At 31.5% G+C, this 14,554-nt stretch overlaps 2 protein-coding genes across 2 annotated transcripts in view; one reads left to right on the forward strand and one right to left on the reverse strand.

Moving 5' to 3' along the window:
* LOC21406272 (condensin-2 complex subunit D3) overlaps nt 1-1,208 on the reverse strand; it is a 5,925-nt gene extending 4,717 nt beyond the window's left edge. The window contains exon 1 of the mRNA XM_024166865.1: nt 6-1,208. Within this exon, the coding sequence (XP_024022633.1) occupies nt 6-1,182 (1,177 nt within the window). The 5' untranslated portion in view covers nt 1,183-1,208. The remainder of the gene's footprint in view (nt 1-5) is intronic.
* A 2,638-nt stretch (nt 1,209-3,846) lies between these two features.
* LOC21406273 (translationally-controlled tumor protein homolog) lies at nt 3,847-5,798 on the forward strand. The gene is made up of 5 exons (XM_010099964.2): nt 3,847-3,976; nt 4,672-4,745; nt 4,974-5,102; nt 5,193-5,350; nt 5,458-5,798. The coding sequence occupies exons 1-5, from the start codon at nt 3,949-3,951 to the stop codon at nt 5,573-5,575; spliced, it is 507 nt and encodes a 168-aa protein (XP_010098266.1). The 5' UTR covers nt 3,847-3,948; the 3' UTR covers nt 5,576-5,798.
* Nucleotides 5,799-14,554: the final 8,756 nt, after the last annotated feature.

Here is a 14,554-nt window from a genome sequence, read left to right on the forward strand (position 1 = left end):
TCCTGCGGTTACATCCGAACACCGCTGGATCAAAGCCTTCAAACACTTCATACCCCATGAATCTTTTACTCCATCTTCCGAGTCCAGGTCTAATGGACCCCTCAACGACATCACAAGCATTGGAATAAGGTCAGTCGCCAATAGCCTCAAGTTGGACTTTCCTTGGCTCATCTTCATTACATATTCCACAAACCCCATTTGATCTTCAAATTCCATGATTCGAATCACCTCCATTATTGATTCCACAGCCAAAGCCCGAGGCTCAGACTTCTCTGGCGCCTTCACTACCAAATACCTCGGATAATTCACCATTGCTTTCTTCACACCGTCAGATCGGTTTGCCACGTTCGTCATTTGAATCGTCACGAATTCGAGAGCAAAAATCCGCGCTTGTGACTTGCACTGAAGAATCATCGGCGACAGCGATTTCAAAACCTCTGCCGCCGTGTTGGCCTCATCTCCATGCTCCGGCCTGAGGACTTCGAGCAAAATCTTCGAGCAGAAGTCGGTCAATCTGTTGTAATTGCCCGAATTAGTGCAAACTTCAATTGCCATAACTGGAATTTCAGCCACTGTTTGAACCAAAGACTTCAAACTATCCGGAAAACGGTCCAAATGAATCAATTTCATTACAAGCTCCAATCTTTCGAGCACAGTAAACAAAACCCTAGTATCGAGCTCGCTATCTTCGCCGTCATGATCTCCTTCTTGGCGACTCCGTCCACGCTTCTTCGATGACCGGCCTCGCGAGCCGGTTTTCCTCTTCCGATTGGCCGCAACTTCCTGACTCGATTCGCCGGAACGGGGCTGGGACGGCGGCCGGCGCTTGAGACAGCGGCGAATCGAGCGGAGAAGAGAGAGAAACGCCATGGGAGTGAAGAGAGTGAGGACGGGGGAATTAGGAGAGAGAAGGATTGAGAGGTAGACCTTAGAGGCGACGAGGGAGAGATTTGGGGAGCCGGAATCCATGGCGGAAGCGAGGGGAGAGACGAGATTCGACGGAGAAAGGGACTTGGCGGAGAGCTCGGCGTAAAGGCGGTCGATGGGCTCGGAGTCATCGTCGAGAGTGTTGTCAAGGAGGGTTTGGAGGTCTGAGAGAGAGGAATCGGAGATGGAAGGTGTTAGTTGGGAATGACGAAGTTCTTCGAGCTCTGCGATGATACGGGATATGGCTTCCTCCATGGATGAACCTCTGAGGTCGTCGCTCTCTTGACTCTGCTTTTGAAATTATGTTTTCCCGCTTAAATTTGTGGGTCTTTAGATCTCTGTTTGTGTAACCTTTTGGTATTTTCCTCTTCCATCAAAATGAAATATAATATTATAAGGACAAGAAAGAAATTTAGAAAAAATTAAAAGGTAGCTTTTTATTAAAAAGCTTTAAGAAAATTTTTATAAAAATAAATACCTCCTAGCTCAACTAAAAAAAAATCATTCATTCCATTAAAATATGGATATTTTTACATTAGGATTTGAAAAAATAAATTATTGTTAAGTCTCTCTTTTTATACTATCAGACGTGTATTAAAAATTATCTATTTTGTATATTTTTTATTTTAATTTGATTTTAATTATATTTAATGGCTATACACTCGCATAATAAGACCATAAAAATACGAATTTGAAAAATTAAAGAGAAAACATTTTAGAATTCAAATGATTGAAGACAATCGCTGGTTTTTTATGAAACAAAAAATATTCTTTAAAATTTTCTTGAAAAATTTTTTTGTGGTAGATCTCATATGCTTTCATGAAATTCATATGTAATATTTTATTTGAAAATAAATAGTTTATTAATGAAAAAATCGAAAATGTAATTTTAGAGACACAAGAGGAATTAGATCTTTCAAAATAAATGATATCCAAATAGTAGAGAGAGGTGTAATCGATGGAGTTCAAAGGGATATTTCTCTTTAAAATAGATTGTTGTGTCACGCTATTTTTAACTTAAAAAATGTTGTAAAAGGACGACCTTATGATGAGATATCAAATAGTTGTTACGTACCGTTATTCTTACAAAGGAATTGAGTTTCAAGTAGTTGTTGTGCCGCGATTTGAAAAAAAAAAAAAAAAATGCATGCCCAAAAACAACCTTTATTTTGAATACATCCCTTCAAAGCAATTCGATAGGTGGTGCATCCAAGGGGCACAACCATAGCAATTCTCATCAGTATGAAAAAAAAAAAAAAAAAAAAAAAAAAAAAAAAAAAAAAAAAAAACGACAATAATGGAAACGAGAGAAAACGTGTGTTTAAAATTAATTTTAAAATAATTTTGTTTTTAATAAAAAGTAAAAATGAGATTGTTTTGAGAATTATTCTATGAACAATTCTGAAATTGCGTTTAGTTAGTTTTTTAAGATATTATTTTTAGTATAATAAAAAAATAAAATCGTATTTATTAATTAATATATTATAATATTATTGCTAAGTACTAAAAAATGAAAAAAAAAAATAACTTTCAACTGTTTTCTCACTATTTTTATTTTTATTTTTATTTTTAAAATATTTATTAAACAAACGTCTTTTCTTTTTCTTTTTTTTTTTACTTCTCAAAATCCGTAAAAACAATTTTTTTTAAAAACAATTCTAAACATGCACCAAATATCCATGATACCACGTTAATCAAAAAAGGCACCGACAAAATGAGAAAAAAATATGTAAAGAAGCCACGGAAGGGAGACCGACTAATCAGACAACAACTAAATAAGATACGATACAAATGACAAAAACGACATCGAGCTAAAAAGACAACGACAATATAAGAAGACGTAAAAACGACAACGACCCTAAACGAAAACTTAAAATACACACATCAACCAGAACGACATTAACTTCAACAAGGGAGACATAAGAAAGCGACTATAATATACCAAGCGTATATAAACACAACAAAACATAAAAAACGACAATGACCTCAGAAGGGACAAATTTTGAAAACGACAATGCTCAAATTTCAAATGAAGTAAACTTATCCCTTTCTTTTTCTTTTGAAGTATAACAAGTGATCTATAATACGGTCTATCAAAAATAACAAAATTAGAAAAAGGGAGAAAAAGTAGAGTCCGAGAGGGATTCAAACTTATAAATAAATACATCAAGCGACGAAGCCATAAATTTTTGTGAGGGGGGCTAAGAATTTTAAAGGGTCTATACTTTAAGTAATCTCATCCGGCCTAATCAAATAAAATAAAAAAATAAAAAATGAGAAAAAGTAAACTTATATATACGTACATCAACCAAAACGACGTAAAGCTTTGATGTTTTATCCCAAAATACAAAAAATAATAATAAACAAACAAACAAAACAAAACAAAACGACGCGAAGTTAAGCAGGGAGACACACGAAAACGACTAGAATATACCAAGCGGCGACAGATACAAATACGACAGCAACATAAAAAACGACAATGACCTCAGGGGGAAAATCTTGAAAACGATAGTGTTCTAGTTCGCGATAAAGCACATATTATTTAGGAGACGTTTGGTTCATGGATTAAAATCATGAGATTAGAACTATTTTTAATTTACGTGTATTTTTTATGAAAAAAAATACTATAACAAACTATAAATCATTATTCGAATCAGAGTACGAATCTCTTTACCAAACATCACTTTATTTATTTTAAGAAACAATAATCTTCTATACAGCCTTGTCAAAATTATCAAATTAAATAAAAATGATAAATAAATAAAAAATATTTCAGGAAGGGAAAGTAGAGTCCGAGTGGGATAGGGACGCAAAAGGAATTCTATTAAAAGCAGTGTCCTGATCTCGTAATTATTGGATTCTTCCCCACTTGTCGTTTGCCATCAAACCCTCGTCCATAAATAGGAGCCGTCCAAACCTTTCCAAACCCTCTCTCGCTCTCCCAGCGCTGCGTCTCTCTCCTCTCGCCTCTGCAAAAAAAACCCCATCTTTGGAGCCATCAGTTTCAGATTCTCTGCAATCATGTTGGTTTACCAGGACCTTCTCAGCGGTAAAATTCCCCAAAAAATTCTCCCATATTTGCTCTTCGATTTCGAATTCGATCTCTTATGCTTGATAATTGATATATGTATGTATGTGTGTGTATAAATAGTTAGCATAGTTTTCAGATTTGATCCCTGGTTTGTGTTCTTTGGTGCGGATCTGGTGCTTAATAGGTTTAGATTAAGAATATGTTTGTATATTTTACTGAGATCTGAAATCTATGTCGTGAATCGTTCATAAATTTTGTGATAAAGGAAAAAGAATCGCTAATGAAGTTTTTGTTTTTAACTTTTTGATGTAATTTCCTGCCATAGAATATGGTTGTTTGGTTAATTTATTGCCAGTTTGGTGCCTTTTAGCTGAGAAATTGTGTCTTTTGTATTAAAAAATTAGTACTTTAGCAGCTATGGTTATGAATGATGATTTTTTTCCCTTTGTTTTTCATGCGTTTATGATTGAATAGCTGTTAAATTTATCGGTTTTATGCTAAAATTATGCTGCTTTTGCTCAAGTCGCAAATATAGTTTTGATGACTTTGCATGTTTGTTTTTAAATCCTAGTGTGCTTATGCTCAACTCTTTGATGTAGATTATGTAGTTTTGAGTAAGATTGTTGCCAATTTGGTGCGTTTATTTTGGGCTTGTTTGGTCTTCAAGTATTTGATTGTGTCTAGTTATTTGACCAATTCCTAATCAATCTTAGGTGACGAGCTTCTCTCGGACTCGTTTCCATACAAGGAAACTGAAAACAGAGCTCTTTGGGAGGTTGAAGGAAAGGTTAGTAAATTTGTTATTGCGTTGGATGTAAGATTCGCTTAGTCGTTACTTCTTATGGAAGATATCAACGTTAATTTGCAAGTATAATCCTGCAACTTTAGAAGATCAGTTTGCTTTCCAGTGATAGATTCCTATCCTACTTGTTTTAACACCAGATCAGTTGAATAATTATATTGCTGTTGTCTTTGCAAGATTTGGCTAATGATTTTGAATGATTCTTTTATCCAGTGGGTTGTCCAAGGAGCAATTGATGTAAACATCGGTGCTAACCCTTCTGCGGAGGGTGCCGATGCAGATGAGGCTGTTGACGACCAAGCTGCTAGGGTGGTTGACATTGTTGACACATTCAGGCTTCAGGTATGCAGTGCTCTCTTTCTTGTGGTTCCTTGATGATGTCTATAATTTTTCGGCTTTGAATTTGATAAATCATTATGCTATCTTATGCAGGAGCAACCTTCATTCGACAAGAAGCAGTTTGTTGCTTGGGCAAAGAAGTACATCAAGCTTTTGTCAGCCAAGTTGGAAGGAGAGAAAAAGGAGGAATTCACGAAGAGCATTGAGGGAGCAATTAAGTTCCTTCTTCCAAAGCTTAAGGACTTCCAATTGTATGTTTTTTCAATCTTTCTTTTTGGGTCTTTTCGTACTTGATCTTCTTTGTGTGTATCCAGTTACATAGTCCTATGTATACTAAACGGAACTTTAATGTTTGCAGCTTTGTGGGGGAGAGCATGGCCGACGATGCCGGCTTGGTTTTGGCTTACTACAAGGAAGGAGCCACAGACCCAACTTTTATCTATTTCGCTCATGGTTTGAAGGAGGTCAAGTGCTAAGCCGGTCGCGGTGTCATGGCAAGCGCTTGCTAGTCTTAGTTTTTATTATTACCCGTTTTCCTTTTAAAGCTTTCTTTTTTGGTCTTTTTTGAGATTCTGGACTGGATGTGGTTTCTGTGTTAAAGTGTTGTTTACAGCAACAAGTTACTCGTTTAAACTTGCTTCCTAATTTATTATTGGTGCGTATGTGTTGATTTAGAAATAATTTAAAACATTTATCTTCTATGTTTTAGCAGCATTTTATTTTATATAGAAGAAGTGCATTGATTTTGTGCTGGCTTTTGTTCCTGTGGGATTTGCAAACGTGGTCCTGAAAAATCAAATTTAGTGGTCGTTCTAAGTGGGAAAGCTGCATTATATGGTTGGATTTGAGTTACCTAATATTAACGGCTCGTTTGTTTCATGCTTGTTTCATACGTTTAAATACATAATTTTGATTATGTTACAGTATTTTTCTCTAACAAAAATTTTATATTTCAAATATTAAAATTAAGAATTATTAGTTTAAATCTATAAACTAAATGGGCTCTAAGTTATTGTCTTTACAAGTTTAGCGCCAAAAAAAATAAAGAAATTAACCCAAAAAAAAGAGTTCATCTGATATGAAAGGAGACTGGATCTATATCTATTCACTATAAAGTCGGTTTACTTGTAGTTTATTTTTATTTCTTTATTTTTTGCTGAAATACTTCTTGTTTATTTTTTTACATTGTCGTAGAGGTGGATTTGAGATTTTAACATGGAAACTGAGCTATAGAATAAAGATAGGGGTTATTTCTTTCTCTGACTCTTAACACATGACCACATCGATTCTTTGGTAACAAATTCAGACCCTTCATAGTAGGCATTTTACGTAATTACTTATCCATATGGGTGTGGCTTTTGCTATTCATTCCATTTTATTTTCAATCCAATAAGTAAATTTGGGGCCGTTCTTTTCTTATATATGAATAAAAAATTAAATTTTTATAAGAAAAGAGTTTTATACTTTCTTCACTTACCTAATTGTTTCCCTTTTGATGTTTTGGAGATGAGAGCCATTTGCGTTAAGAATGTTGTACAATATGCTTACATATGAAACAATCATTTGGGTAAATGTGAAGTTACGTCATCAAATCATGAAAATTTAACGATAACCATAAGAGTATTTTTTTCGTATATGATAAATCTCATTGTAGTTTAGATGGACAGTGTCGAGTACCTCAGTTTCACAGCTCCATACATATATATATATATATATATATATAATGTTTCTCAGATCGTCAACCTGCAAATAAATTGGCACATGTTCAGGAAATAGCATATATGTATGTAGTTCTTTCATGGAAAAAAAAAAAAAAATATATATATATATATGTATGTATGACAGTATGTATGTATGTATGTATGTAGTTCTTTCATGGCAAATATATATGTATGTATGTATCATGTATGTAGTTTATACTGTACACACGTCAATATAAATATACCAATACCAATGTGTTTGGTTCTTCAGGACCCAATTAAACTTTGGTGTCATTATGGGTTAAGGCCCCACTCGTCTAGCGTATATTATATTTTTTTAAAGAAAAGAATTATAAAGCTTATATAGGATAAATGTTTGTTGAATTATTTTAGTAGGGAAAAGAAACGTTACAATTAAAATTATAACTATGCGTTTAGTTCAAGGATTTGTTTTATGGTTCGAATCATAATTCATAGTTCGCTATAGTATTTTCTCTCACAAAAAATACACGTAAATCGAGAATAATTCTGAATCCATCAACTAAAAAATTCTTACAACATTAGTTTCAATGTCCTTTTAGAAAATCAAGGCGCGAATGTCATGCCTCTGAACATTTTAAGGACCTTGCTAACTTAAGATGCTAAAAACAATGCCAAATGGTTTCATTATTTTAAGCAATATAATACACGCTGAATTCATAACTTATCTTGGCAATTTTTTGAAGTGTACTTTTTTAACTTTTATTTTGTACCTTGTAATTTTTTTTTTTTTTTTTTGTATATTTTCTGCTTCTATAAACTAGGTCTAATATTTTAATTTAGAAGAAAAACTGTATACGCAACGCATTTAGAGTATTATTTACATTGAAGAATGTAAATAATATATTTATAAAACTAAATTAAGTTAATAGTAAATTTTAAAACTAAAGTAAGTAACAGTTTACTGCGTAAATATTTCATTTACTACTAGTAAAAAGATTTTTTTCACATAAATTTTCTTTTTAAAGTTGATAAAAAAAATTTCCGCGTAAATAAAATTTTTTTACCAAGTAAATTATTTTTTATTAGTGTTAAATGAAATAATTACACAATAAACTACTATTTATTATAAATAATTTTAAAATTTATTATTTACTAAATTTAATTTAAAAATATGTTATTTACTACCCTTTCTGTATTTTACATAGTACCATAATTTATAAGACTAGGTACAAGATATTTATGTCTGACTATATTTTAATGGGGCGGAGGGATATGAAGTATCATAATCATAACATAATATAAGGGGTCATTTCTAATAAATGGCTTCACGTGAAGTACTCTATACCATTGACTTGTTTTCCTTCTTTTTTGGTTCCCATTTATATAAGATTCATATAATTAAACCTCAAAAAATCAGTCCTCATAGTTTAAGGGTCCGTTTAGTTCGCTGATTCGAGTTGAAATGTGATTTTATGTGAGAACTTTTTACAGTAACGAAAAAGTTAAATGTAACTGTTTCTGAGAATTTTTTACTGTAACAAAACTCAAATTTTAAATTCAAATCAGTGAAATGAATAAGACCTGAAAATGTCTACAGGAGCCAATTACAAAATTCGAAATTATATCAAAAGTTGTGGTGGATGTACAACTAAAAAGGATGCGATAGCTAATTTTTGTTTAAGAATGATGGGACTTTAATTCAAATTAACGCTCTTTAATTGTTTTAGATCTCCACCTCACTACATGCTTTAAGTTAAAGCAAGGCCCTTATTCAAAAGAAGTGTACCACAAGGTATGAGACAGAGTTAGGCCAAGGTGGAAAAGGGGATGGCCCACATGTAGATCCACCAGCACCATTCTCCTCAAACATGGCCCACAATGACCACTATAACACACCCATTAGATGAAAATATACAAAAAGATTATGCATCATTCGTTTTGCTGATTCGAATTTATAATTTGAATTTTATTACAGTAAAAAATTCTCATAAACAGTCACATTTAACTTTTTTACTATAGTAAAAAACTCTCACATAAAATTATATCTCAACTCAAATTAAAAACTCGAATCAACGAACTAAACGGCCCTATGTGTATAATTAACGTAAACACCCAAAATTTATAACTATTGCAAAATGAAATTAACGTATCATCAGCCAAACAAACCCTTACCCGTATTTATATATGTATATATATATATATTGGACTTCTGAAGTCCAAAAGCATAAAGTTAGAAAGGGAGATCTTTTGGGAATTTCATGTATCTCATAAAGGTCAAGTATAAAAATACAAGTTGGTTTTATTGTTATTTTTATGCAAAGTTGTGGTCATAATCATTCTATCATGTAGTTCATGCATCATTACACCCATTGTTAACCATTCATATTACATTTGTACCAAAGAGTTGTTTGTATTTCTGCTTAAATATATCTTTCTAGGAATTATGGGCATAAGGAAATACAAGTCTGCCTTTTTTCTTTTCTTTTTTTCTCGTCAAAAAATATGATTATGCTTTATTGGTCAGTTGTGGTATCTCAATTTAAGCAATAGATTTGAAGATACATGAGATGTGCGCTTAAATATTACTATTAGTCTTTAACATTAGGTGTACAAGTCAAAGACTCAAGAGTAATGTTATTAATAGACCTAAAATGCATGTAATGTTGAGTATTACTTTGAGCTATAAACAACATTACTAAAAGCAAACAAAAAAAAACAATATATATATATATATATATTGGAAAATACACTATATAGCATTTTTTTACTTTTTTTTTTTAAATAAATAGCATATCTTTAAATATTGATAAATTATAGCATATCTCTCTTATTCATTTTGAAATAAATTATTCATTTCTAATTTTACCCACAATGTTTTTTTTTTTTTTTATAGTTATTTCTCAAATTACTTTCCCAAAACTCTCTCTCTCTCTCTCTCTCTCTCTCTCTCCGGCCTCTTTCTCTCTGCTCTCTTTCTCTATCTGTATAAATAAGATGCAGCTACGACCAGCGACGATGCCGACTGTCGATGACCGACGATAGCCACCGCGTGAGGGAATCACCGGCGTCGTTTCTCTCTCTCTCTCTTCGCGATTCCTGTCTCGGTTCTCTTCAGGATTTCTGGTCGCGATTCTCTCACAATTTCTCTTCGTGATTTGTGTTCGAGATTTTCTCTTCGTGATTTTTGGTTAGGGTTTCAGCCGGAGGGAGTGAAGAGGAAACTGATGTGCTCGTCGGAGTTCTTGATCTTGGCTCTGATGTCGCCGATCTCGGATCTCATGAGTGAAGACGAAGAAGCCGATGAGGAGAAGAAGTTGTAGAGATCGGGACTCGCCGTTGCGAGGCTTCTCCGACGTCAGGCGCTGATGTTGTTATGATTTGTTGATTTTTGTTGCAGGTGTGGCCGCCAGGTGTCAGGATAGGGTGGGTTCCCCGGGAATGGGTGGGCTGGTGGTGGAAATTTTAGGTTATTTTGGCATAGGTTGGGGCTAGGGTTTAGGAATAAAATTTGGGGTTGATTTGAGGATTAGGGTTAGGATTTTTTTCTTGTACAGATTTGGGGATTTTTTAGGATCAATTTGTAATATTAATTAATTTGTAGAAAATTTTGAATATGCTAAATACTGTATTTACCATATTTATATTTACCAATCGTCGAAGCTGGTCATCGAATTTTCAGATTAATATAGTAAATACTGTATTTATAAGTAAATACGTTATTTTCCAGTAAATACAATGTTAAATGGTCGCTGGAGTCTCTGAAAAAATTATCAGATAAATATGATATTTACCCGTAAATACTGTATTTACTAAAATATCGCCGGAATTGGTGCCCAAATTCTCGAATAAATATGATGTTTACTAATAAATGCGATATTTGCTGGTAAATACAGTGTTAAACGGCCACCGAAGTCAGTGGCTAGATTTTCAGGTAAATATGATATTTACTAGTAAATACGATATTTATTGGTATATACGATATTTACTTGTAAATACAACATTAAACGGTCGCTGGAGCTGGTGGTCAGCTTTTTGGATAAATATATTATTTACTAGTAAATACAATATTAAATGATAAATACGATATTTATCAGTAAATACAGTGTTAAACGATCACCAAAAAACGGTCACTGGTCGCTGAAAAAAGGTCACAGATTACCAAAAAATGGTCTCTGATCGCCAAAGCCAGCCGCCGGTCTTGGTCATGGTAAACTTGACTATAATCTACCTACTGTTTTTAAAAAAAATAAATGTTTTGAAGAGAAGAGTGTAGTAGAAAAAGGGGTTTAAGGATACTTTTAAATTTTTAATAATATTTAAAATTTAAAATAGCAAATTATACTATAATTTATTATTTTTAAAAAATATGTTATAATTTACTAATCACTTAGCTATTATTTTCCATCATTCAACAAGATTTTGGACCACTTGGTAGACAAATGTCAGTCAGTACAAAGAAGTTATGCTCGAAACCCCATGCCCTATTCCATCTTTAATTTTCGAAACTAAATATTGTCTCAAACTTAATTTAATTGATTCACACCATCCCATCAAACCCTTTATTAATTATGAACTTTCCCATCATTGACATGTTTAGATCTTCAACAATAAAGTTTTGAGTTGAATTATCACTATTAATCACGCACAAAAGACCACTTAATACAAACTTGTCATACCATATTTTTGTCAATTTTTTGAGTATCGGATACCATATTGTTAATTGTATAGCTATCGTGTAGCATTTTAAAGAATATGGATTAAACTTGCTTTTACGTTATAGTGATCGACGCATGTGGTCCACTTGCTATTTATCTATTGAAATTTAAAGGGTTACACCGATAATGAAGTAAATTCATGCATTATAATTTATTATATATATCGTAATTTGGAGCAAAATGGACCAAAAACACATGCAAATCATGCACAAAGAAGCTGCTAGTATCTAACTATTATCCAAAACTTACATATTACTTGTACGTGTTTGTGATTATTCCAACACAAGAGTGTTGAGTTCTTTGCTCACCATAATTTTCAGAGCCAATAAACGGGCAAAACGGCAAAAATTCTTGGCGCGTTTGGAACTCATTTTAAAAATATTTTATTTTTTGTATAAAAATAAAAATGAAAATATTTTCAATCTCAGACAGAAATTATTTTTAAAAATGTGTTTAGTAATTTTATCAATAGATTATTTTTAGTGTAAAAAAAACTCATTAATGTCTCTCTTTCTCTCTCTCTCTGCTCGAGAGAGGAAAAAACGAAAATAAAAAATGAAAAACGACTAAAAGTCATTTTTTTATTTCTCTCTCATTTGACACTAAATCAAAAAATCGTTTTCATTTTCATTTTTTGTCTTTATTGCGCAAAACGCCGTTTTGAAAACGTTTTCATTTTTTCTTTTTCGAGAACTGTAAAAAACAAAAATAAGATCAATTCTAAACACGACCTATATTTTTCTCTTAGCAACTACGTACAGAATCCAAAGCGTATCTATATATAACTCTATTATATAATGACCCTATTTACTTGTATTAATTTGACTGGGGTGCTTTTACAAAAGAACTTAATCAAGGTGGTAATTTTTGTTTAATTATTTAATTAGTTAGGATTTTTTATGGTAGAGTCATAGGTGGATATGTATTTATATGTTTTTGAACATTAAATCCGTCGAAATTACATCCAAATAAATAGTTTATAGACTCACAAGAATTGATACAGATGTAAAACAGAGCTATTCGGTGGGATATTATTTCCTAAGCTACGTAGAGTGTTGATTAATGTTATATTAGGATTTGTAAAAAAAAAAAAAAATGATTTCAGTCAAAATTGGGAAATGCAAGATATCCCAAATGGGATATGGTAATTAAGGTTGACTTGTGCGTAATGAAGACATTAGACGTGTCTTTTTCTTCTGTCATACCCAGTTTGTTACCGACCACGATGAACTCAACTCTTTTTTGTTTCAACAACAAACTATTGTTTAGGATTTAAATTGATATTTGAAAGAGGAAAATTTAAGAACAATTCAAACTATTAATAATGGTTTAAAGGTAATTTAAACGGTTGATTTTAAAATTCATCTCACCTCTAAATTCTAACAATCTAAATTGTTGTCAACAGTCTAACAGTCTCAGATTTTATTTTTTTCTCTCTTCAATTTTAATCTTAAAAATGTCATAATTTTTTTGTTTTAATTCTAATTGAGATGATTTTTTAATGTGTTCATAATAAAGAGATGAACAAATCCCCACCAATATTACATATTTTTAATGTCATTTATAATGAGGTTTAATAAGATTAATTACAAAACTCTAATGACAATTTTTAACACTTTATCTAAATACAGTTCATATTGTATTCCCAATTCAAATTACAATTTATTTACATATCAAAATAACAGATCGGATTACAGTTTAAATCACTACAATTTAAATTCTGTAGTTCTAACTAAAAATGTTCAAATCTCCACGGTTTAAATTGTTGAACTAAATAAGCCCTCAATAGTCCTTCCTTTCCTTCTTAAATTTTGTAAATCCAAAATGAAGTGTGAATGCCCAACAAAAGCTCAAAAATTATAGTATTTGCCATGGAGTTTAAACTGCTTTTTTTTTTTTTTAAAGAATATAAACACAATTTATCGATCTAACTAACTCTAACAGTTTTAGTGGAATAAGAATATGTTTGTTTCCTGAGTTTTTCATGAGTTCAAATCTATATTTTAATTATGCTATAATATTTTTTTCTCCCAAAAATTAAAATTTTAAAAGTCATAATTAAAATAGTTGATTTAAATTCTGTTAAAACCCATAAACTAAATAGGCCTTAACTAATTACACTTCCAAGCAAAAAAAAAAAAGTAATCAGACATGATCCAATCGTATTTTACCCCAAAATAAAAAATAAAAAATAAAAACAAAGAAAAGAAAAATTGAAAGACAAAAAGTGCTAGCAAACAAACACGCCCTTGCTGTCTTGCCTTTTCCGTTCCTCCAATTGTCTTGAACCAAAGCGCCTTTCCGCCACACACGTGAAAATTCGCAACAAAGACAAGGCGAAATTAGTCATTCCTGGAAATTAAAAATCGGCCGTTCTCAACCTATTGAGCCTGCTGATTTAGAATTCAAATCTTAATTCAAGATTTAAATTAGTATTTAGGAGAGGAAAATTTAAAGATAATTTAAATTATTAATAATGATTCAAGAATAATTTAAATTATTAATTTTAGAATTCACTACACCTTTAAATTTTAATAATTTGAATTGTTATTAACAGTCTAATAGTTTCAGATTTTACTTTCTCTTTTTAATTTTAATCTTAAAAATATAATAATTTATTCATTTTAATTTCGATTGAGATGATTTTTTCTTAATGTGTTCATAATAAAAAAAAGAAAAAATCTCCACCCAGCTTGCATATTTTTTAATGTCATTTGTAATGAGATTTTATAAAATTTGTTACAAAACTCTAATGACAGCTTTTAATACTTTATCTAAGCACAATTTAAATTTTATTCTCAATTCAAATTACAATTTTTTTCATATCTAAACAATAATTTAGATCACAATTTAAATTACCATAATTCAAATTCTATAATTTTAATAAAAAAGATTCAAATCTCCATAATTTAAATTATTGAACCAAACAAGTCCTTATTTTTTAAGCCTAATATTTGAATTTTTATAGAGCAAAAATACAGTTGACATGTAATCATGTATTTCCTAAAAAAGATTTAAAAAAAAAAGACTCCATACTGACATGTACATTTGATGGATA

Source organism: Morus notabilis, unplaced genomic scaffold (genome assembly GCF_000414095.1).
Source record: "Morus notabilis unplaced genomic scaffold, ASM41409v2 Scaffold156, whole genome shotgun sequence".
NCBI classification, from domain to species: domain Eukaryota; kingdom Viridiplantae; phylum Streptophyta; class Magnoliopsida; order Rosales; family Moraceae; genus Morus; species Morus notabilis.

What these genes read in the sequence shown, in the direction of transcription:
- LOC21406273 (XM_010099964.2), top strand. Translation starts at nt 3,949, where the DNA reads ATGTTGGTTTACCAGGACCTTCTCAGCG. An exon ending in TTTGGGAGGTTGAAGGAAAG is followed by an intron (nt 4,746 to 4,973) that starts GTTAGTAAATTT and finishes TCTTTTATCCAG; the next exon opens with TGGGTTGTCCAAGGAGCAAT. An exon ending in TTGACACATTCAGGCTTCAG is followed by an intron (nt 5,103 to 5,192) that starts GTATGCAGTGCT and finishes TATCTTATGCAG; the next exon opens with GAGCAACCTTCATTCGACAA.